The sequence below is a fragment of the Lactuca saligna genome, chromosome 9 (genome assembly GCF_052625555.1).
Source record: "Lactuca saligna cultivar CGN05327 chromosome 9, ASM5262555v1, whole genome shotgun sequence".
Classification (NCBI taxonomy): Eukaryota; Viridiplantae; Streptophyta; class Magnoliopsida; order Asterales; family Asteraceae; genus Lactuca; species Lactuca saligna.
Window position 1 is genome coordinate 118,419,927 of NC_136425.1, and position 26,468 is coordinate 118,446,394.

The 26,468-nt window shown below is 35.0% G+C and overlaps 1 protein-coding gene across 1 annotated transcript; it reads left to right on the plus strand.

Annotated features, from left to right (window-relative positions):
* Nucleotides 1–14,898: 14,898 nt before the first annotated feature.
* On the plus strand, nt 14,899–26,131 carry LOC145018658 (SNARE associated Golgi protein family). Its single transcript, XM_078976529.1, has 9 exons — nt 14,899–15,230; nt 15,551–15,612; nt 19,245–19,299; nt 19,376–19,474; nt 22,599–22,685; nt 24,085–24,201; nt 24,400–24,492; nt 25,310–25,340; nt 25,828–26,131. Exons 1-9 carry the CDS (start codon nt 15,132–15,134, stop codon nt 25,974–25,976), a joined length of 792 nt encoding a protein of 263 aa, XP_078832655.1. The 5' UTR covers nt 14,899–15,131; the 3' UTR covers nt 25,977–26,131.
* Nucleotides 26,132–26,468: the final 337 nt, after the last annotated feature.

The window sequence follows — 26,468 nt, forward strand, 5'->3', positions numbered from 1 at the left end:
GTATTAGTATTCGTATTCGTATATCTATTCTATTCCTATTCGTATTCGTTTTCGTATTTGTATTCATATTAGTATTCGTATTCTTATATCTATTCTATTCATATTCGTATTCGTATTAATCTTAGTTTATGATTAGTATGATTCCTTATTCAAAACATAATATGAAAGTTAGATTATAATATCTTTTAAAGGAATCTACATTTAGTTTGACAATTTACTCTGCAATTTGAAACAATGGTTAGTACGATTTTCGGTATTAAAAGTATACGTAATATGAAACATTTGAACAGAAAATGATAAGTTTAAGTACAATATTTCATTGTACTTTTGCTTGTATTCCCCCTGAAAACATTTGAAAAACACGGGAAAAGGGTATAGGTATGAACTCACCGGTCGAGAAGCGTGTCGGATTGGATGCTAAGTATCGGTTCGGGGTTTGATAATGCGTGAGGTTCCTATGTAATATGAAATGATATACAAATGTATCTAATTAGACTTTAAATCACTAATTAGATATGATTATACACTCCAAGACGCGAAAACACTTCAAATCAAGTGTTTGGAGTGACCCGAGCGACATCTAGGGACGTATAAGGCTTGGATATGGAGTTTACTCCTCAAGAGTAAACTCATAAGAGGGTTTATGGTCCTAATGACCCATTCCCCATGAGTTTACGGTCGTAAACTCATGGTGGGGTGTTCTATGGTGCTAAATGGCCTTATATGACTTGGGAAAATTGGCTAGGATGAAATCTAGGGCTTAGGAATGGATTAAACTCACATATGGACCATTTAATGGATTTTATGGTCTAAGAAGATGAGTTTACGGTCTAAGAATGTTCTTGGACCTTAAACTCTAGTTTTTCCCATTTATGAATGTTTTGGTGCATTTCTAGAAGGGTTATAAGGTTATAAGCACTCATGGAAGTCCATTGAAGGTGTTTAGGGCAAACTAACACCCTAAAAGGTGTTTAAGGTCTAAGAATGAGGGTTTATAGTCCAAGCATGTTCTTAGACCGTAAAGTCATGTTTTGTCCCTTCTTGTATGATTTGGTGCTTCAAATGATGGAGTAGAGGGTCCTAGACACATTTGGAAGCTTGTGGTGGTGTTTAAGGGCATTTTTAACACCTTAAAAGGAGTTTATGGTTCATGCATGGGGGTTTATGGTCCAAGAAGTTTCTTGGGCCGTAAACTCATGTCTATACATCATATTCCATGATTTTGGGGTCCTTAGTACATGCATGCAAGTTTCTAGGTCGAATCTAAGCCCTAAATGAGGTTTGGAAGGGTTTTATGGCACAAAAACCCTCATAAGAGGTGTTCACGGTTTTGGGAGGGTCCCCAAACCGTAAACACATGTTTATATGTGTTTTGGCTGATTTCAACAAGGATTTGCATGCTATTCAAGTTAAACAACAAGTTTAGGATGGATTGCTTACCAAATGATGCTTGAAATGAGGATTTTTGGACCAATTTCGAGTTCTAGAGAGAGAGAGAGAGTAGTGAGAGAAAGTAGAGAGAGAGAGAGTAGAAAAGCTTCAAATGAGGCTCTCTCAACTTTATATATGTTGAAAGTTTGGGACACGGTGGAATTCTACCCGATACTGTCGTCAAGCGAGGCTTTTGGTCGTACCCGATTTAATTATTTTTATAATTTGACGTAATAAAATTATTATTCTTCCAAATAATAAATTGAGGCGTTTCCATGGATATCTAACGTATTTGAACAATTACTAAGTCATAACAACAAACTTAAAATAAATGACTTAATTTAGAAACGAATGGAAACAATTTAAGATGACGAATTTTTATTGACGTATCGGGTTACGACGACGGAACGAACTTCGGGTTGTCACATAAAACAAGAACTAAAGATCCCAAATTATTCCAATAATAATTTAATTGATTTGATTGTTTCCTTTACTGAAATCCGTGTAGTTATAGTCGATAAAACATCCCTTATGCTCAGCATAATACATAAGGGGTATGGATATCTAAAAGTTAGCCAGGTATTTGTAGAAAATACATCAGTTTTATGTTTTGAAAACATTTAATATTTTGCTTGTATTCCCCCCCCCCCCCCTAAAAACATTGAAAAACACGGAAAAAGGTGTAGGGGTATGAACTCACCAATCGCGGAATGTGTCGATTTGGATGTTAAACGTCAGTTCAAGGCTTGAAAACGCGCGAGGTTCCTATGTAATATGAAATGATACACAATTGTATCTAATTAGACTTTAGATCACTAATTAGATATGATTAAACACTCCAAGATGCGAAAATACTTCAAATCAAGTGTTTGGAGTGACCCGGGTGACATCTAAGGACGTATAAGGCTTGGATATGGAGTTTACTTCTCAAGAGTAAACTCATAAGAGGGTTTACGACCCTAATGACCCTCTCCCCATGAGTTTACAGCCGTAAACTCATGGTGGGGTGTTCTATGATGCTAAATGGCCTTATATGACTTGGGAAAATTAGCTAGGATCAAATCTAGGGCATATGAATGGATTAAACTCACATATGGACCAATTAATGGAGTTTACGGTAGTAAATTAGGTGTTTATCACTGTAAACTCCCCCAAACTCAATCCTTTGATGTTTTGGTGGTCCTAGGTCCTTAAAAGTGTTTCTAAGTCATAATACAAGCCTTAGGATGAGTTTAAGGCACCATTGACTAAGTTTTAGGAGTTTACGGCATAAGAAGCCATTCTTGGGGGGTTTACGACCATAAAATTCTATGGTGGTGGTTTTGGCATGTTTAAGGTCCTTAACTTGATTGTGGTTGCTTCTAGACTCATTTCTAAGGCTTATGGTGTGTTTAAGTAGCATCTTAACACATAAAAATGAGTTTACTACCCATGAATAGGTGTTTACGGTCCAAGCATATGCTTGGGCCATAAACTCATGTTTACACCCTAAATGAAGAGTTCAAGGTGTTCCAAGTCCATGCAAATAAGTCCTTATGTCATATCTAAGCTCCAAATGAGGTTTGGAAGGGTTTTATGGCACAAAAACCCCATTTACATGAGTTCATGGACTAGGGATGTTCTAGGACCATAAACTCATGTTAATGGTCCTATTATTCATATAAATCACGAATTTGAAGGCCAAAGGTGTTAAGCTAGGAGCTAGGATAGTTACCCTGATGATTTGAAGCTTGATTTGGGTGATTTTGTCTCAAAATCGGATTTTAGAGAGGGAGTAGAGAGAGAGAGTGGAAAGGCTTCAAACGAGGCTCTCTCAACTTTATATATGCTCAAAGTTTGGGACACAGTGGAATTCTACCCGATAGTGTCGTTAAGCGAGACTTTTGGTCGTACCCGATTTAATTATCTTATAACTCGACGGAATAAAACAATTATTTTTCCAAATAATAAGTTGGGGCGTTTCCATAAGATTCTAACATTTTTGGATACTAATTAAGTCATAATGGCAAACTCAAAATTAATGACTATAATTTAGAAACGAAGCGGACATAATTCAAGACGACGAATTTTTAATGATGGAACGGGTTACGATGACGGAACGAACTTCGGGTTGTCACATTTTGTGACTACAAATTTCTATTGTGGTGTCTGAGGCGGCTTTTAGTACAAGTGGACAGATATTAGATCCATATCGAACAAATTTATCCGCTAATATATTAGAGGCCTTGGTTTGCACCCAAGATTGGGTAAGGAAATCAAGGAAGCCAATTGTGGACAACATTGATGAAGTTTTGAAAGATGACGACATAGCGAAATAGTTGGAAAACGCGATAAACAATGGAGGTGGAAAGGGAAAACAACCAATCAATATTCCTGAATAATTAATTTGTGTTTGGTCATTGTTATTTTGCAAAAAACTTAAGATTCATATTTTAATTTGGTTGTTTAATGTTTAATATTTAATCATGAATTATGGATTTTTGGACTATTAATTACGGATTTTTGGAATATGAATTGTCAATGTTTAATGTTTAATTTTTTTATTTGGGTTATTCGGGTTATTTAGGTCATTTCGGTTGATTTCGGTTATTCGGGTTAAAAACATAGTGTTAATTTTTATTTGGGTTATAAGGGTTATTTGGGTCATTTTGGTCGATTTGGGTTATTCGGGTTAAAAACATAGTGTTAATGTTTATTTGGGTTATTTCGGTCATTTCGGGTTAATACCCGAACCGAAACCGAAATTACCCAAACCGGACCGGTCCCGTATTAGTATATTCGGTTCGGGTTTTGGTTCCCATTATTTATCCAATTCGGGTTTCGGGCTATTCGGGTTCGGTTAGGTTTCGGCCCGAAGCACATCCCTACTTACCGTGTTATGTGTTATGTGTTTCACGTACTTCTCAGGATCACAGGACGGTGCCGGCTTGATTCTACACATATGTCGAGACTATGTTTGAGGATTCTGGGATACTATTATTTATTTTGTGGATTTGTGTTTGACATTTGAGACAATTGTGATTTTTGTGAAATATGACATGAGTTTTTATGTGTTTAAAAATGAAAAAATTGGTTTGAAAATTTACGGTGTTACATGCACGATCACGCCTTCGCCTTCCCGCGATCATCCAAAGTACCTAAAACAAAATCCAAAAGTGTAAGCCCGAAGCTTACTGAGTTCCCCTAAAATACCAACGCCATATAAATCATAACCATATCATAGCAAGTAAACAACATGCATATAGAGTCTACAGTAAGTATGGATTTCCCCTATCGGGCATGTAGTCTAACCGACCCACTCTTAGAACCTTCAGCATGTATGGTCCACCCACTTGGGCCTTCAGCCTGTCTGGACCGTTCTCCTGGCCTTTGGCCTGACTGATATACCCTAATGGGTCTGCAGTCTATCCGGTTCGCCTTGGGTTTTTTGGCCTTCAACACAAAACAAGTCCACCTAACCCAACCCCACATACACAATCAATACATAAACATTCAGACCGATCTAACATATACAAACATTCAGACCGATCTAACAAATCACTAATCATATAATCATCCTATATACCAGGATACCAACCTAACAGGTCGCTAACATATCATCCTACATACCAGGATACCGACCTAACAGGTCACTATGCATATCATACTACAATAACCAAGATAACAATCCAATAAGGGTCGGTATTGATGCCTTCGACCCTGTTAGTATAGTGAGGACAACTCACCTCACAATGTCGAACTGTACTGAACTAAAAAGATCAAACTCCCGAAGCACAGCTCCAAACTCAAACATCTACAACCACCATTGATCTGATTCCATAAATTCCCAAATTACCAAAATACCCTCAGAAGTCAAACTTGGTCAACCCATGGTCAAAGTCAAATTCAACGGTCAAGGTCAACAGTCCATGTTGACCCAACTCGTCGAGTTCCTTCAGAACTCAGAAAGTCGCAAAAACCCTATTTAACTTGCCGAGTTACCAAGTAACTCGTCGAGTCCATGCAACATCTAGAATATTGGGAAAACCTTAACCAACTCATCGAGTCATCTCGCTAACTCGTCGAGTTCATGTAGAATCCAGAAAGCGGGAAGCCTTCATCCAACTCGATGAGTTGACTATGCAACTGGTCAAGTTCCTTTAGTCCTTTTCTCATTTAGATATTTCTAAGTGAAAACAAGGATCCAAACTGTGGATCTAAACTCCTAGGGTTTAGTTATCATGTAGAGTTGCTAACTTTATGTGCATGCAAGACTTCAAGAAGCTAAAACACTCAAAACTAGCCTTAGGAAGAGGTTTAGGGTAAGGAGAGGAGCCAAAGCTTCACAAAGCTTGAGGCTTTATGTCAAAAAGGGCCTAAAGGAGGATAGATCTGAAGCCATGTCCTTGAAACAAGCTCAAACCCGATAATGACCCCCATTTTGCACCAAAATTCCCATAAACTTGTATAAGAAGATATCCAAGGAATGAAAAGTCAAGGTATTAGCTTTATACCTCATATTGGTTGCCAACACCAAGTAGATAACGGATCTACAACCTTCTTCTTGATCCAAGCTCCTCAACCTTCAAGCCTCTCCAAGAAATGCACCAAAAACACACTTTTAGCCTCACACACACTCAAAATATGGATTTGTTTGCTTAGGGTTTGCTCTTTGGACGTGAAAGTGGCAAGAATGGATGTGGGAAAGGACTTAAGGTCCTTTAAATAGGATGCAAACCCTAAAAATTAAGGTTTTTTCATAATCAACTCCAACTCGTCAAGTTGGGTCCTCCAACTCGTTGAGTAGGTCCTCCGAATACGCGATCCGTCCTGGTTTCTACACGACGAGTTGGGGCCACCAACTCATCGAGTAGACTTTCAAAAATGCATAAATCCCTAAATCTCATTCTTGTAAACTGGGATGTTACATTTCTAAAACCATGAGATATGGCTTTTGAATCTACACAGAGAAACACAATGTGTTTCTTTTTATTACATGATGATTTTGTATTGATGCTAAAATATATACCAAAACGATCCCCACCTGGGTCACGTGGATCTTGCTCTTATTTTTATTAATGGGCAATTCTACTTTTATATACCATCATTATTTGTTTTATTTTTTCCTAACTAAAAAACAAAATATCTAAAATCTTTATTTTTGGTTTTAAAAAACCAAGATAAATTGAATTTCCAAAATCTCTTTACATTGTAGATTCATTTCGAAAAAATGCATAAATTCAATTAATCTTTGTATAAATGTGTTAAATATTAAAATAATTAAAATATTCTGATTGTTTTGCTTTCTGGTTTTGATTCAACAAATTAGTGTTTGACCATGACATTGAATTTTGACTATTAAAGTGGGATAACTTTATATTTGAACAAGTATATAAAAACTTTTGATGTAGTTGGTCATCAAGGTATAAGTCATGTCATCATTTTGTCCTGTAAGTTCATACCATCATAATATTAATAATTAATGAGATAAGATCTTATTAAACATTTCATACATGGTTTGATAGAGAATACCCGACCTTTATTGGGGTGTACTGACGGGTTCCGCAACAGGTTGGGACAATTTCCATTGTTTGAGATAACTAATTCGTGATTTGAATGATAGTCTTATGTGATTATTGTCCTACAACACCTACAAAAGCTTCAACTTTGGTCTTAAAAGATCACTCATTTATACTTATAAATGTTTTTTCATTAAGAAATCCAATTTCGTAAAGTACCTATCGGGTAGAGGCTCTATAAATATAAGAACTGATTCCCGTGCCAGATGTAACCCCTATACCACATAATGGTTGAAGACCTCCGAAAAATGATGTGTGTAGAAATAAAAATTCTAAGATATTTCAATAGCAAGAGAAACAAAGGAAGAGAAATAAGAGAAATAAATGATTCATTGGTCTGATCAAATAATATTATTATGGTTAGAAAGAAAATAACTGATAAATACCGGATTTTAGGAACAAGAACCAGTCCTATTGATATGGGTCACATTTATGGAATTGGCAGTTCCAACCGGGTTCCTTTCATTCTAACCCATACTTTATATGTGTATGTTTTATGGGAAGTGAGCTAGATTCATCTGTTTCATGTAAATAAAAAAAAATCCAAAAACCTTAGAACATGAGGGAAATTACTACCCAAAACAAAACCATTCGATATGTGTTTAGAAATGTATTATTTGCTGAAAGAAAACTACATGGCACATATAAAAAGAACGTTAATTCCCGAAAAAGACTACTTACCTCCCCTACATTCACCGTCGTTGCTGCTTTGCGCAGGTACTGATGGGTTTCGAGCAATACATCATTCCTATGGTGTACATGCAAACCCTAATAGCTTTTGGATCTAGTTTGTCTAGTGAACATGCAATTGAATATCCAAAGCTATAAACCCTAGATCTAGCATACAATTAATCATATTAACATAAAATAGGGTTTATATCTGACCTTTTATTGTTATATAGCAATAACAATCAATCCTTAGCTTTAGAAAGCTTAGTGCCTTAAGTGTTGCACCTCTAATGGAGTCACAAACACCACTATGCAACTTGGATGAAGAGGAAAGAGAAGGGAGACACCAAAAACGGATGAAAACCCTAAAGGAAGTGTTAGCCACGTTTTCGCTGCCTAAGGGCTCCTTATATACTTAGTCTATTAGGGTTATCAAGCTAGGAAACCCTAATTTGACTGTTTAAGCCCTAAGCAACCCATGGACTCCTTCTTTAGAAGCCTTAAATGATTTCTAATGGGTTTCCCCATAGAATTCATCCACTCCACCTTCTATGGAGTCCATAAGCCCATCTATGTAATTGTCTTATAATTACACAATAAGTCCCTTAAGTTTAATTAATATCTTTTAGCCACAAAATTAATGCTTAATTAATTATTGACTAATATTAATTAAACAATATGATTTCTTCTTTAATATATTATTCTTATAATATATTAATAAATCATAATTAAACCTTTCTCTCCTTAATTCATCCTACATATTTCTATGGTGAAGGCAACCCAAAAGGACCATGCTCATAATCGGGTCAAGTACATACTAAAATAGTTATGGACTTAGACACTAATCCAACAGTCTCCCACTTGGATAAGTCTGATAACTATTTTTCGTATGACTTCAGAACTTGATCAGCAATCGTAGCTTTCATAAGTCGATGTTAAATCTAATCTTATCTGATACGCATGTCCTTTAGATAAGAGATCATATATTCCTCCATTCTCAAGATATCGTATAGACACAAGACATGAATTTCAATCATTCTCTCTATACTGTTTCCCGACTTCCGATTTATGACGACTGACGACAGACTACAATTGAACAAATCAACTTAGTCCCGGCTTAGCCAAGCGCTTAGGTGTCATCACTAAATCATCGAGGGGCCCACATATCGCTTTTATCCCACTTTGGGTAAAAGGAATGGATAAACTTCGGCTCAAATGGTCGCTTACATTCACTGATCGAATCACACACAACAATAAGTTGTATAACACCAAGTTACTGGTGCGTTTTCTTATTATCAATGTGCAAACGACCAACAAATAACAACTCACATGTCTCAGTTTCAAGAATATACAATATTATCGACTCACAATCACTCACGATAAAATCCATGAAGTGATTCTCGTGAGCGTGGGTTTAATCCAATACTCTAATCTTATCAAAGCACTCATGAACTCTGCAGCAAACTTGTGCTATGTCTAAACACTCTAGACAATCTACAGACTCTTCATGACAGTCTTGCTTCATACCTACTTCCAAAGTATGACCGATTGTGGAGGTTCGAATAACCTAGTTATTCTGGAAGTCAAAACATGCAAACTGAAACACAACAATAATACTTAATCCTATATGGCCCCAAACTTGTGGGAGTAAATAAAACACTTTTGTTTAAACACCATATTGATTACTCATTATTCATCGTTTACTGTTTCAGAAAATCAACTTATTACTCAAATTACAACAATAGTTGTCATGCACTAAGCATGCACACTATGTTTCCTATGGTCCATGCTTTGTGAAATAGATCAATTGAAAACTTTTCCAATGATACTCATTTCACAATTCCTTATCCTTATCATTAGTGTAAGAATACAAATTTCTTACCACTATTAGAATATGTTAGATTCTAACATTTTATGCAATGATCTTTTTGTTAAGTCATAGCACAAAAGTCACCAAGACTTGGCCAATGAAAATACTAAGTACTTTATCAAAAATTGTTACAAAACAATTCTATAGATGTGATGTCTCTCACTCAAAGCACATTCCTTTGAACATCCTTTTTGCATAAAATTTTATAATCTAGACATAAATTCTTAATTTCCAACTCCCAATATGGAAATATTTCCATATTTGCCATACGACAACTCATTCTTAATAGAATCTTATCTATTCATAATAATGTTGATATGGTCCATCCAACATTATACTTCCAACTACTCACAAGCAACAAATCCTTGGCGAACCTTAGATCGTCCTTTGATCGTTGTTTAATTATTTAAGTCAAAAACCGCTCTAGTTCCCTTTCCCTCTTAATGTGCTAAGCATAATGAAAAATTTAGAAGGATCAAACATTATAGCATATACAATCGATCCTATACCCGAGGCGTGTGGGACACGATTCATAATGTCTTACATAAAGACGTGATACTTTTACCAGTCTTTTGCTATAATATTTCTAATTTCCATGTTCTCCCAAATTTGATTATAAAAAGGGATACCGTAATCATAACCAAATTTTGAGAATGCAATTATCCTTTCCATATATAGAATTTCCTCATGTTGAACCATTCCAACACAATATTCATATATATATATATATATATATATATATATATATATATATATATATATATATATATATATATTTGACTAAATTTGATAAAAATTTCACAATCTAAGCCTTTAGATTTGAAATGGAGTATAATATTCTCTCCCTTAATTATAGCAAAATAACTTTTCAACCCATGCAACTTTGCAAATTGGATCTTTGTTTTTCTATAATTAATATTGCTAACTTGCAATACTTGCCATAATAATCATACAAGCATAACACTTATGCTCCCACTATCATGATGATTATTATCATATAAACATAACACTTATGCTCCCACTAGCTTTGACATGTATTCTGAGAACGGCTGAACTTCCAGAAAACAATGCTTATTGAATTTCTGAAGTTCATATTTCTAATACCAGATGGTTCGATAAGCCTTTATCTAAGCTTCTTAAACTTATACACCTTTGCCTGAGATAGCTCATATGTGTGTCTAAACAATTCATAACTTATATCAATAAGTCCCAAATGTTAGACTAATTGCCAAATATCACAATTCGAACTATGGAAAGGGATGCCATAACCATAATCGAATTTGAGAATATAATTTCACAATTGCTATCTTCTTAAAATCTCTCTTAGTGAAAGCATTTCCTCACAGTCATTTTCATGAAGGAGAGAATCTTATGACACTTAGATTTTATGGTGTATGAGTCCCTATCCATTTGAATTTGCCAAAACCAAAGTTTGCGACACATCTAATCTTATATGGACTGAACCTTCTTAATCTTGATTTCTTGCCTTATGGTAACACGAGTGCCCACCATGTCTTCCAAGTAGTTTAGAAACTTATCCTTACATATTAATGTACTTTCCATCGATCAAGGTGCTTTGTCTTTATGCATCCAAATGAGAACTCATAGAACTCACATACATAATTAACTCAATTGGAATGGCACATAAACAAAACAATGTCAACACGATATGTTGTAAACCTCAAGTCGTGTGCTGGTGATGATCAACTAGGTTTAACTCTTGATTTGTTCTTGAACCGTTTCAAGACCATTCAAACTCCCACTGACTCCTTGACATATAAGGTTCTCTTATCAAGAAACATTTCTAGACAAACAAATATTCAAGAGTTGGTGTAGCTTTTATCAAGACAAAACACTTCACAAAATTGGTCCTAGTTGATCTTTCACTTTTCCAAGACATTACAACTTACCAATTTCAAATGTATATAAATAAGAAACTTTCCTATTCTACATTTGATAAGTGTTACAAACCTACTTAAGACCTTTCACTCAAGTCACAATCTTGACTCTAAGACTTGATATTGGAACGAAATATGATTGACTTCTTGATTTAACCATTTCTACAATTCTCGATTCCTCTTCTTAGGCATGCAATTTCACTAAGAATCGCTTAGAGGATCAATTGATACATGGTTCTTAATCATTAAGACCTATCATAAAACACAATAAAAGTTACTCTCCCTTCTTCTTAGAATAGAGAAACTTTTATCTTTATGCCTACTAGATTCTTCTTATTCGTTCTGCTATTAATTGAAACTCTTTCAATCAACTTAGAATTATATTTAATCTTATAAGTATAACCATATTTACTAAACTTTAGTAAATCATGACGAATATCTTTATCACTCATGTGGTGGATTTGATCAACGCACAACCTAGTGTACTCGATCTCCTAGTCCTTCACTTGACACTTTGTCAAAGAATTAGTCTAATTTCCAAATATGAAGTTTCTCATTCATCACGCAACCAAGTTGTATGATTCCAAGTTTCTAACCAATTGAGACTTGAGTGATGAGAAAATCTCTCTATTTGGTAAATTTCCACAAATAACATAATTAAGAATCAAATCCATTATTGCTAATAATAGAAATACACAAACATCAATTTTTCATACATACTATCGCAAGGATAAATAAATAAGACAAAATCAAAATTTATTTTATTGCGGAAAAACTTGTCATTACAATGCAATTCAACTGAAAAACTATGATATTACATATTTCTTAGCAATTTACCCTAACTCTAAAGTAGCAGCTCAAAAATCCAATTTTTGAATCCATGCGATCGAAATCCATTTCTTCGTGATTAGATTCAACACACTTCTTCCTTAAGCTTCCTTTCTTTTCTTCGATCCTGTAAAACATCATAATGTAATCTTATCACATCATGTATTAAGAATCAAAATTAGGAACTTATAGAGTTAGTTAATGGATTTTACCTGAAGTAGATCCATACATCTTGACTCTCCCATCTCTTAGATCTCTCAGGTAAACAAGGCAGCTTCGTCTCCAATGCCCTTTCTCTTGGAAATAAAAGCAAATGGACTCCTTTGGCACATTACATGGGACAATCTCATACTCAGTCCTTTCTGGACTTCCAATGTTTCCAGTATCCATTGAATCTTGGGAGTTTGACTCACCAGACAAATTTGCTTGACCAGCACGCCAAATCATTGCTGATTCAGCAGCTATAAGCAAATAAGTGAGATCAATTAGGGTCACGTCGTGTTCCATCATATAGTACTCTCTTACGAACTCACTATATGATTCAGGAAGTGACTGAAGAACCCAGTCAACAGCCAACTCACCTGAAATCTCGACACCCAACATCCTTAACCTGTCAATGTGTGACTTCATCTCTAAGACGTGTGCACACACATGTTTCCCATCTTCGTGTTTACTTGCCAAAAGGGTTTGAGTGAGCTTGAACTTTTCAAGCCTTCGAACTTGTGGGTTAGGGAGAACAATTAGAGGAGGTGGAGGAAGTGAAACATGATTTCTTGTTCCTCGATCATATCGTGGAATATCATCTTCGTTTGGAAAACTTGTTCCAAGGGATTTAGGAAAACCATAGTTGTTTGACATCTACAAAACGGGAGAAAAACTCAAGTTAAGTTGATTGAGTCCTTAATAAAACAACCAAATGAATTATTAAGGCTAGGATCCAACACAATACTCTACAACCTAGAAAAGGGATGCCGTAATCTAGTTGCAGAATATTTGAAGGTATGTAAATGACGATTTACTAATTTCCACCATGAAAAACAGAAAGGAAGTTTACGTTTTAAATGAATTGAAACTTCTAGATCTTTTGAGATTCATTGAATTTTTCAATGACATGTTTAATCTCGATTATGCCCTTCAAGTTTGCGACTGGGATATATAACAGGATAAGTTTTAAAATTGGGGTCATTTAGGGCGTGTTCGGTATGCAACGTTTTAGAATTTCTGACTTTTAGCTTTTAAGAAAGCGCTAGCAAAAAAGAAAAAGTCTCGTTTGGCGACATGAGCGTATGAATGGCAACGGGGCGGGGCATGGTTTCCCAAACCCGCCTCGATATTTTTCGGGTATCTTATCGGGGCTCCCCGTTGGGTTCGGGTTTTCCTGTCGGGTTTCGGGTATCTTATTGGGTTTATAACAATTCATAACAAAATCTTTATTTCGTTTTAGGATACCCCGGCGTCTTATAAAAAATACATGTTCTAGCATTCCTTTTAAATTAAAAATATGATGCATCACTTTAATAAAATAAACTAGATGTTATATTAAAAATTATTTGATTTAAGTTTAATATAATACATCAACACATAAATAATTGTTAATAACTAAAAAGATTATTTGATTTAAGTTTAGTGTAATACGTCAAAACATAAATAATGATCATTCACACCATAATTTAAAAACTAAAAAGATTGTCGACAGTAATTATTTTTTCTTTAAATGCGAGCAATTAACACCAAAAGGATATATATATATATATATAATCGGGGTGGGGCGAGGATAACCCACTCCCTGTCTCAAACCCGATAACGACCCGTTACCCGACCCGAAATGATTGAGTTTCGGGTTTTTCCGTCGGGTTTGGGTTTTTTTTTGCCATTCTTACATAAGCGTTTAGCTTTTAATAGGACTGTAAACGAACTGAACGTTCGGCGAACCGTTCGTGAACTGTTCGGCGGGAAGTTCGTTTATGTTCGTTTATTTAATAAATGAACGAACATGAACAAAAATTATCGTTCGTTTAGTTAAATGAACGAACATGAACAATGGTCTCGTTCGTTCATTTATGTTCGTGAACGTTCGTTTACGATGTTCATTTACGTTCGTTTATGTTCGTTCGTTTAAGTTTATTTATATTCATCTGTATTCAATTATTTTTTATTATATTGTTATATTATATGTTCGTTTATGTTCATATATGTTCAATTGTGTTTTTTTTTTTTTTTTTTATCTTTGTTCGTTTATGTTCGTTTAGCATGTTCACGAACATAAATGAACGAACATGAACAAAGTAATTTGTTAAACGAACGAACATGAACAAAAAAATCTCGTTCGTTTATCCGTTCGTGTTCGTTTGTTGTTCGACTAACTTAAACGAACGAACATGAACAAGACCTTGTTCGTATTCGTTTGGTTCGTTTACAGCCCTAACTTTTAACCTAAAAAAAAAAAAAACACTCTAACATAAAAAAAACTACAAAACACTTCAAAATCAAACGTTACCCACTAATAGCTACCGGCTATGTTGGCTAGTTTTTTAGAATTAGGGCGCTAGTTTTAGAATTAGGGCGCTAGTTTTTTTAGAATTAGGGCCTCTTGCTTAGTTCTCAAAAGGTAAAGACTGCCCTATTCTAATTCCAACCCGAACGAAGAGCCCAAACCTAACAAATTACATCGGTTCCTGTTGGGGTTCGGGTGTTCCGTGGTGGTCAAATGTTGGTCCCTATATGAATCTATGATCCAACATTTGGGTATCCTGGAATTCTGAACACGTGACCGAGGGTTTGAGGCAATGCTCATCGTCAAAGCAAACCACCGCAGCAGAAAATAAGAAAGGCGACGAGCAGCGTGGAGGAGGCTCTTTTTATCAACATAATCAATTAATGGCGTCGTTCAATTGGGTTTCCTTTCTTAGAATTACTCTCCTTCTTCTCCTCGTAGCCGCCATCACCGTCGCTTGCTTTACTCTGCCCGTTGAAAAGGTCATCATCTATTTATCTAAGCATTTTGGATCTTATCTTGCTTTAGCTGAATCATCGTTTTTTTTTTTTTTTTGCGTGATTTAAGTTTTTATCATTTCATTGCATCTTCAATTTTTTACTTTATTTGTTTTACCAAATTTACTTGTTTCCAATTCACAACCATCTGGTTTCCCTGTAATTTGGGCTTCATTTCCAATTCTGATTCATTGGAGATGAGCAGGCGAATTATTTGTTTGTTCTAGTTGTATTTTTCCAACTTGAAGCGTCTGTTCTGTAGAAGTTATTTATTGTTTATACTTTTTGCGATTTTTTTTTTCCAGATATTGAAGGACTTCTTGTTATGGGTTGAGCAAGATCTTGGTCCTTGGGGTCCTCTTGTATTGTAAGTAGACCAATATCACTGTTTGTGTGAATCTGAGGTATTACTTGGCTTCAAAAATTGTTTGTCTTCTTAGAATTCAATCATAGATGTTTGATCAACTTATTATCAGTTGTTACAGTGAGTAGGATGGGATTATGTAGACTGTAGAGTGGTTAAAAGATGATGGCTAACAATCAGATTTAGCTACCAGGCACGATTGTATTTCTGAAATATGAAAAATAAGATACCATTACATCAGATAGTTATTACCATATATCTCACGGCCAAATCTAAAATATGAAAATCCTAACAGAAACTTTAAGGAACTAATACCCAGAGCACAAATTATTACAATATGTGGTCCAAAAACGAGCAAATTAAAAAAAGATTACTTTAATGTTACAAATTAATAAAATGAGTTGGTATCAGTAACCCTTTTCCTCAAGGATTATGATTAGCTCAAATGTCAAATTCTGAAAGATCCCAAGTGTTGTGAGTTTGTCCATTGAAGTAGCAAAACCTGTGAGTTGGCTGTGTTTTTCTTGTCTAGTATTTCCAATGGTAGATCTGGTGACCACCTTCTTCAAGTTAAAAAGTCGAAACGGTGTGAGTGTGACGCCCTCCCTACTTCCTACTCTCCTTTTCAGAAGAGAAACATAAAGTAAATTGCATATCTTAGCCTAGGTGGTAGGGAAGTTCCAGCTTGTATACAACTGCCCTGTCTCATCTCCTGGACAATTGTGTAAGGTTGCCAATTTCTCGTGTTCACTGAGGGCGTGTTTAAATAACTTAATGCTTTTTTTGATTTCTATTTTTTATTTTTGTAAAAGTGCGTGGTTTAGATTATGCGGTACCAAAACGCAGTAAACTGATGAATTGTTTTTTAGTGCTTGGCAAATTCTGCATATACATGTACAATGACAGGGATGAAAGGGTAAATTGGCATGTGCGTTGCGTCTATGGTCATGAAAACAAGGAGACTACGATCCGATACATATTATTTTTAGGGTTAAAACAAAGGATTAGTAGGTTCCGACATACTGATCCTGAAGTATGAACACCTTTAAATAAGTTAGAAGGAAACAATTGATCAATAAGCACTTTTTATTCCAAACATTCAAAAGTCCATATTAGTGGTACCAAACAATAATAAATTAATACATTAACTCAAATTAAACCTGATCTCCCACTGCAAATGCAAATGTTTCATCCACAACATGAGAGATGTTTGGTGGAGCTTATTTATGAAGAAGCTCAACAGGAGACCTTTTGGCATTTGCTTATTTGTGATAGTTTGTATAAGTTGTCTATTTAGAATTTTTTGAAATTAAACACCACAGTCGTTGAAAAAGCTCATGTCCAATGCTTGTAACTTTACAACTTACAAGCTATTTTGAATTTAATAAGCTTCCACAGTAGGTTTTTTTTGAGTTTGAACAGCTTATTTGAATTGACCCGGCCAATAAGCTCTTGAAAAAGCTCCTATTCTGGATGCTCTAATGTTTGTGCCGTAGTCTCTCTTTGTCTGCTGCAACAACGGTGGTATTGGTAGAAAGTTAAAGTGGTAACAAATGTAGGCTTCGGGAGTTGGATCAGAAAAGGCTCTGATAGTGATAGGGGGACATTCAAAGCCTGGAACGTTGTATGGCTAGTCACTAGTGTGCTAATGGAAGCCGTTTAATGACCCATCCAGAAGTAGTAGGCGGAGGGACCCTTCCAAAACTTAGTTAGCAAGGAATCTGTTATTGATTATGTCAAGCTTCCCGTATAGTTTCGATACTTGCTTCATAAAAAGTCTAGTAGCTACTACTGTGTATTGTGTAAATGCTTGGAAGTGGTCAAACTTACTCGGTCTTTCGATAACAAAATCCATTCAGACCAGGATCCAAAAAATTTCTGGAATCTCAATTACCACAGGGAAACTGCTTGTTGGACAGTTTCAGACTTGAGTTGCGGCTATACTGCTATGGTATGAAAAAGTTTAAGCTTCTTTTTATCATCAATGATCGATCCATCATATGTACGTAGTAAGTGGCATTTTCCTACCACAGTAGGGCTGTCCTTAAGAACATCTGTAAGTGCTGGAGTTTTACCATCTATTGCAACACTAAGTGCAGTTTTGTTGTAGTGAACATATCTGAAATAGCCAAACAACTGGAGAGGGCTCTTTTTGAAATTGCATTGCTCTTTGTGTCTGCAACCCAACATTGGTTTACTTAACATTTATGTGGTATAGGGTTACATTCACATTCTTTGTGGTCGAGAATATGCTGAAGAGCATGATGATCGGTCGGTCTTAATAACACAAACACCTCTCTCTCTCTCTCTCTCAGTATCAAGTCTGCTATTTAAAGTTTGTTTTGGATCAAGCAACTTCCACACAACTCAAAGTTTTTTTTTTTTTTTTGGAAAGAGTACACAACTCAAAGTTCACAAGTGCTAGAACAAGAATTTGGGATATCAAATCCCTTCCCTGAATTAAAACTTTATTTCTTGAGTAATTCAAGATAATAATACTTTAGAAACTGATTCAAGAATATCCTTAATTCCCTTATATTAGGTTGATGTCGTTTAAGTTTAACTATGTCTTCAATTCCGCATGACTGAAATAGTCCGCTTGGCTGCTGCATAGACTATTCAACAAATAAAGAATTCTTCTGGGTGAAATACCTTTGGTGTACAAAAAACAAAAACAAACTTCCTTAAATATTTTTTGAGTATCGAGTTTGTGGGATTCTCGCATAAGTTCATGTTCACAATCACCACACTCAAATACTTGGACATGACATCATCTTTCGTCTCACTAACCATTCACTTCAGTGGGAGAGGTAGAGGTAGCAATCAGATTTAGCTGCCCAATTCACTGTCAGCTACTGCAGTTATATTTCTTTACTATGTATTTTTTTAATATATATATATATATATATATATATATATATATATATCTATATATATATATATATATATATTGCATCATGGGGTTGCTACTTTAACAGAAACTTTAAGGAACCAATATCCAGATAACAAATGAAGGCCTGTGTCCCCAATGTCACAAATGTAAAAAAAAAGTTTATTGTAATATTCTAATAAATAAAATATGATGATATCAGAAGGCTTTACTCACCCACTAAGCTACAAGGGAAGATTGCAGCTAATAGCAATGTACTTTGCTCTTGCTTCTAGTATGGGCAGTTTACTCTTTTTTTTTTTTTTTTTTTTTTTTTTTTTTTTTTCCCCATAATAGCAACACACATCTTTTTACCCATGAACGTCTAGGATCATTACTTTGTCTTGATTTTAGTTTCAAATGAACATTTTTGTTAAACTTTTGTCTCCAGTCCGGCATTTATCATGATGTTTATTATGCAATTAGTGACAGAACGATGGTAAAGGCGTGTGAAATATACATTTGAACAATGGTGAAGCAATAATATGTGATGTATACTAATGATAATGTTCTTTATTGAATCAAGATATCCATGTCTGTCTAATACAGCATACCTCGGGGCACAATCACTAACATTCACCATTGCATTGATTAAAACTTTTAGATTCTGTGACTGTGTGTGTGTAGTTATAACTTGAAACTTTCTTGGCTTGGCAATTGGCATAACATAATCATAACTAGTCTAATCGAACTGACCCTGCTGCAGGGCTGTTGCATATGTTCCTTTAACAGTTCTGGCAGTTCCTGCATCAGTACTTACTGTAAGTTCATTTCAACACCCAAAAGCAAGTATGTGTATGTGTATGTGATAGTATACTTGTGTTTCTTCCCTTCCAGCTGGGTGGTGGTTATCTCTTCGGTTTGCCTATCGGTTTTCTTGCTGACTCCATTGGTGCTGTGATTGGTGCAACTGCAGCATTCCTTCTGGGCAGAACAGTAAGTTTTATGTTTATTATTATTCTTAAATCAAGTTGTTTTTATAGCATGTGATAAGCCCCAAGTAATCCTAGAGTGCTTCTAGTTGATCTGCTTTATTATAATTATTTTGGTCTAGGGGTAGTTCGGTCTTTTATTTAGTTATTTTGCAGGTTAGAGTTAGTGGTGATTCAAAGTAGTGGGGATATCACCTCGCTAAGATGTTATTCCCTTTTGTCCTTTTCTTTAGTAGTAGTAGTATATATAGTAGTTAGTTATAGGAGTGAGATAGCTAAGAATTAATCTGTAAGAGAACTTTGTTCTTCTTTTGGAGAGACTCTCACCTCTAGAATTGTGAGAAAACTATCTTTATGAATATTATCAAGAATTTCTGTTAGTGTGAGCTTTACAATGCCTGGAGTATATGATAGATTCAACAAGGATCTATCAATTGGTATCAGAGCAGTTGATGCTGGGGAAACAATGATAGCAAATGAACAACAACAATCTCTGTGGATTCAACAACAAGCAAAGGACCAGGAAGAGCTGAAGATCATCCGAACGGAGTTGCTAGAGATGGTGAAGATAATGGAGATGCATCGTCAGAACCAGATAAAGAGAAAAGAAGAGACAGAAGCTAAAATAGCAGAAATGAAAAAATATTACTACTCAGAGGAAGGGATGGAGGCTGAGAAGGCTAAATGGAGACAAATTTACTACTCAAGCTTGAAGGAGAAGGAGAAAGTAGACCATGAGGAGGAAGAAGCATCCGTCAAAGTTTATGAGTCAGAATCAGAATGCAAGACCACACCATCGTCATCACTGTCGGAATTTGAAGCAACTAGCGAAGGAAAGACAGCCCACGAGGAGGAAGATGAAGTATCATCGGAATTTTCTGAGTTGGAATTGGAATCCGAGCCACCGTCGCAGTTTCCACCAGCAGCGCTGCCGCCGAAACAACCAACCCCGCTGTCGTCTCCGCCATCTCTAGGGTATGAGAGCAGAAAAGAGAATGAGATGAAGAACTTAGGTGGAAAAGTTCCTGAGTCGGAATCAAAACCAAAGAAGGCACCACAACCACCTATGCTGTCACAGCCGCCACCTTGCCCTCCCCTGTCGCCGCCACATTCACCTTCACCACCACCATCACCGGTGATATTTCAATCAGAAGGAGTAATGAGAAAATCAGCTCTGGACCAGGAAGGATCGAACCAGATGTTGAACATGGGGACTCTGGTATGGACGAATCCAAATGGCGAAATTCCGGTAGCAGAAAACCATTTAGAAACGGGAGCCACCGGGCGATGTTGTGTGTTTTCGCAGATCAGGAAGCAAACGGAATACTCACAGCGTCAATGGGAGATAGCGGCTCCGTTAAGCGACGTCTGTGAAACGAAACATCTAGGTGAACACAAAGGTGGGCTTCAAAAAGAAATTTGGGCCGAATTTAAAGGGGCTCACCTAATCAGACAATGGACGTGATGAAAGGTAAACACTCTAACTTAAGCCCAATTGTTAGTAAATCATCTAAGGCTAAAGAGACCCTCAGCAGCCCATGTGAGATTGAATCACTGAGTACGCATTCAATCCCACAGTCGGCGAACTTGGCGCCAACTCTTACGTTCGTAACTCCTACTTTAGCACCACCTGCATCGTTGTTTCCTATAATCTTAAATCTAGATATGAGTATGGAGTTTTCGTTGAATCAAATGCAACACACACACAATTCATCATCATCTCTATCGATGTACAGTTCCAATTCAACTTCTGAAATACGAAAAGAAGACCCCCTCAAGCTTGCTGCCGAAGACTACTTATCTGGGATTTTGATGTTGTACCTCCAGAAAGGAATGATGGACCAGGCACTCCAACCGTTCGACAAAATGCTTCAACATCAGAACCGCATCTTTAATGAAAAATCTCCTTGTCAAGAGGCATTTCTAAAAGCTTTACCAGGTGATAATGAAAGATTTAGTGCAAATAGTAGGGAGGTAAAGTATCTAAAAGGAGGTTATGTTGCTTCGAATTTCAAGAAAGTTCATGCAATGGGTGCTGCAAATTTTATTTCTTATGTGATTATCATGAACCCTGTGGGTCAGATTGGAACTGTATATGCTCTGATGTTGCATTGTTTGGTTGTGAAGTTGGCTGAGATTTTGACTAGGATTGATAAAGAAAGAGAGAAAGAAAAACTTGAGATTCCTAGTAAAGGGAAGAATGTATCAAGGTCTGCTGTCATCTGGATGGGGAAGAAACCAGAAACTGTTGGAGACATAATTAGCTTAGATAGGATGGGAAAAAGCCCAGAAGTTGTGGGTGCTATGCATGTTGTTTCTGGAATCTATTATGCATACGGTGAAAATAACAGATTGCATGGGAAGGAATGGGTTCAATTTTTTGTTGAGAAGGGTGATGCTGATAAAGAAAATATTGATGTGCTAACTGAGGTCGAGCAAGTGGATGTGATAACTACAAATCAGAGCAATACTGAGGAAGCAAAGATAACAAGGTTGTATGTTAGAATTTGGGTGATATTGACCATTTTTATCCACCTTAAAGGGATGAAAGTTAAAAAAATAGCAACAATAATGAAATGGAATGGCTGGTGCAGTGGCCAAGGTTTCCGGAAGCAGAAGCAACGTGGGAAGAATTCAAGAAGATGAAACTAAGGGTTCTGGATGTTCACCTTGAGGACAAGGTGAAAGTTTGGGACGCCGGTATTGATAAGCCCCAAGTAATCCTAGAGTGCTTCTAGTTGATCTGCTTTATTATAATTATTTTGGTCTAGGTGTAGTTCGGTCTTTTATTTAGTTATTTTGCAGGTTAGAGTTAGTGGTGATTCAAAGTAGTGGGGATATCACCTCGCTAAGATGTTATTCCCTTTTGTCCTTTTCTTTAGTAGTAGTAGTATACATATAGTAGTTAGTTATAGGAGTGAGATAGCTAAGAATTAATCTGTAAGAGAACTTTGTTCTTCTTTTGGAGAGACTCTCACCTCTAGAATTGTGAGAAAACCATCTTTATGAATATTATCAAGAATTTCTGTTAGTGTGAGCTTTACAATGCCTGGAGTATATGATAGATTCAACAAGGATCTATCAGCATGCCATGATCGTAATCTTGTTTCTCTTAAGTTTCTTTGCAGATTGGGCGATCATATGTTATTTCCAAGTTGGAGGATTACCCACAGTTTCAAGCTGTTGCAATTGCTATTGAGAAATCTGGATTTAAGGTCTGTCTCCAAATCATTTTGATTCCATTTTCATATGGTGGGTGGGTTTAGCATAAACAACAAAAGTATTGGCATTGACAATCAAGCTACAAATTACTTAAACAACATAACTTTTGCATGTTTTAGGTTGAAACGAGCAAGAAATCTCTTTACCCTTTCTTTTTATGTTTATGGAATGTAGCAACTACTTTGAATTCTAAATCCGGAATTCACAGGAAAGGATATTACGAGGGTGCATGATTCACAATATGTTTTCTCAAGGGATGAGATCTATCAAAAGAATTGCAATCTTTGGTCATGTTTGCTTGGTGTTGGAATTTAAGATTCCTTTCCATGGCTGCCGTGTTTGGTTGCCTTGTCAAAATGGATGGAGTTTGATCCCATAGGCATAGAATCCTTTAAATTCCATGTTTGATGGATTTCAATTTTCAACATTCCTTGGTGTGAGTAGAAAAAATTTAATTCCTTTTTTCCTTTTTATTAAAAGACCAAAATATCCCATTATATATATATATATATATATATATATATAATATTCCATCCTAAATAATTACTCTTTAACTTTTATTTTTGAAATCCATTTGATTACCTGTCGACAAAACGTGACATTATAATTCCTTTGAATACCATATCCTTCACATTTCAATTCCTTAGACGTATCCAATTCTTTCCAAAAGCATTATGTGAACCAAATGTTCCATTAAGAAATTAGGATTGTAAGGAATTGTAATATTTCATGTTTTTGGTTGGGCAGGAAATAGAATGGAATTCAATTTTATTTATGTATTTATTTATTTTAATACACACTTAGAGGCACACACACAGTTTCAGAAATATTATTCAAATTTAAATACCTTTTAATTACCGTAAGTATTGTACTTCATTATTTCTAGGTTATTTATTCATTTTAATATATATATATATATATATATATATATATATATATATATATATATACACACACACACACATATAATGGGGGGATATGTTGGTCATTTACCAGACAAGGGAAGAAATGCTATTGAAATCCTTCCAAGCTTGGGAGGAATGGTGAATTCCATCCATTTGGCAACCAAGTATGCACCATTTTCATCAGATTCCATTGGAATGCACTGAAACCTTAACAGGAAAGAAAAATACATACTATCATTTTCTATAATGCAGCTGAATAGTTTTGTTCTTTTGTTACCCTTTGACCTTGCATTAGCATAGCAAATGAGCCATGTAAATTAACATTTTTATAGAGAATTATCGAGTTAGAGCGCGGTGATGTTTTTGTTATTGCAATTTTATTATATACTATTTTATTGCTTATGATGGTGTTGGTGTGTCATGTGTGTAGTCTTAATGATACGATTGAAGAAGAATTAGTCTAAAATAAATTATCTTGGCTTGGCAGATTGTCTTGCTGCTTCGGCTTGTTCCGTTACTTCCGTTTAACATGTTGAACTACCTTTTATCCGTGACTCCAGTTTCCATATGGGAGTACATGATGGCTTCATGGTTGGGAATGATGGTATAATTATCACTTCACTCAAACATTTAATTTATATATATATATATATATATATATATATATATATATATATATATATATATAACCATGCACTGTTTTGATACTTATACTTATGTGGTTATATATATATATATATATATATATATATATATATATAACCATGCACTGTTTTGATACTTATACTTGTGTGGTTATCAGCCAATTACCTTTGCACTTGTGTATGTTGGAACAACTTTGAAGGACCTGGCTGCTGTTACTCATGAATGGAGTCAATTCTCAAAAACTCGTTTGGTAAGATATATGCCTATGCCTGTTTTATCTTGAATATTTTTTATTTTTTCATTCATGCATCTCATTAGTTGTGTTTGTGTTTTGATACTTACACTTATGTGTTTGTGTTTGTGTCAATAGGAAAACCTTAGAAAGTTTGTTCTGTCTCGTCTCCTAGAATTAGTATATAATTATCTAATGATGTTTGATGGTGTATGTGATTTGAATTGTGAGAAGAAATACCAAAAACGCAACAAGAATTATACAGTACAACTTTTAATAATTTAGTATTATTAGTAAGGGATTTTCTAATATGTGCCCTAAAGGCACATATAAGAAACATTAATTGAAGTATTAATTATAAAAAATGTTACCTTAATTAAATGTGATAAACATTAATTATAAATAATATTATTTATAATTAATATTTATCATATTTAATTAATTAAATGTGATAAACATTAATTATAAATAATATTATTTATAATTAATATTTATCATATTTAATTATGGTAATATTCCTCATATTAACACTTTAATTAATGCTTTTTATATGTACCCTTAGGGCACACATTAGAAAATCCCATTATGGTATTTATCTTATTATTGATGTTTGTTTTTAAAAGTTTCCTAATTTACGTTTAGGTCAGAATAAATTGGGGAAGTTACGTTATGATTGGTGATCTCCCTTTATTTTTTTTCTTTTCAAGATTGAATTGATTTCCATTATGTATGTGATTGATGATTGATCTCTTTTTAGACCATCCATCTATATCTCGCATGTGTAATGTAAATAAATAAACTGTCTGATTGAAAATTTTCTTTTTGGTGTATGCAGGCACTAGTTGTTCTAAGTTTTGTGGTGTCTGGTAAGTTCCTTATATGACATGACATGATGTCACTGGGACAAAAATTGCAAATTTTCATTCCACGCAAAAAGTGGGATGTGGACATGGACTCTCCTATCCTCATTATTGAAACAAGAAACAACGTATTTCCATTTATTAATTTATGATAGCATTTTATTTCCACTCTTCATATTACAACACTCTACTTTCCATTTTTTTAAATCTTATTTAAGCTATTGTACTTTCAAAAATCCACCCAATTATTGGGCCATTGTACTTGAGAAAATCTACTCAAGTGGAGCATGGCAGTAAAATTGGTTTGTATTTTGATGAAAGCTGCTATCCTACATTGGGTATATTTTTGAAAGTATAATAATAGGAAGAAATAAAAATTATGCTATAAGGAACAAATAAATGAGAACGAGTTGCTATTTCTTGCATATTTAACCCTTGTCGAAAATAGCCCTAGAAACCTTGTTCATTTAGCACTGAAATTGGTTGGTTGCAGTGGTGTTGATGGTAGTTGTGACTAAAGTTGCAAAGTCGGCTCTTGAGAAGGCTTTGGCAGAAGATGTGGATATAGCTGTAGTAGATGACATCGGCAGCAATTCATCCACTGTTGTAGATCTGCATGAGCCGCTGCTTGTGCAAGATTAGATTGATATTCATTCTTCCAAAATTTCTCTCTATTCATGTATGTATAGTCTACAAACAAAAGATCAAAATTACTGTAAATACATAAGTCATTATTTGTAAGCTAGAGTCAGATTTTATTTTAGAAAAATTAAATACCATCCTAGTTTTTTTTTTTCTTCCTACTCATATAAAACAATGACATATGGAATGCATTAATTTCCTTCTCTTAATTTCTTTTCTTGATTTTGACACTTGTTTTGATTCAGTAAGTAGGAAGATTAGTAGAAAGAAAAAGTATGATGATATCTGATTTCTTTTTATTTTATTCTTTGTACTACATTGTATTGGGTTCTCTTTTTGCACGATCAAATTCGTGTATAAACAATGATTAAAAAATTGATTTAATCTGGACAATGAGTCTCATCGTATTTGTTTTGTTGATTTTAATTCTTTTTATGTCCTTTTTAATATAACTCCTGTAACTTGTATCTAAGTTTCATCCTTGCATTTTTT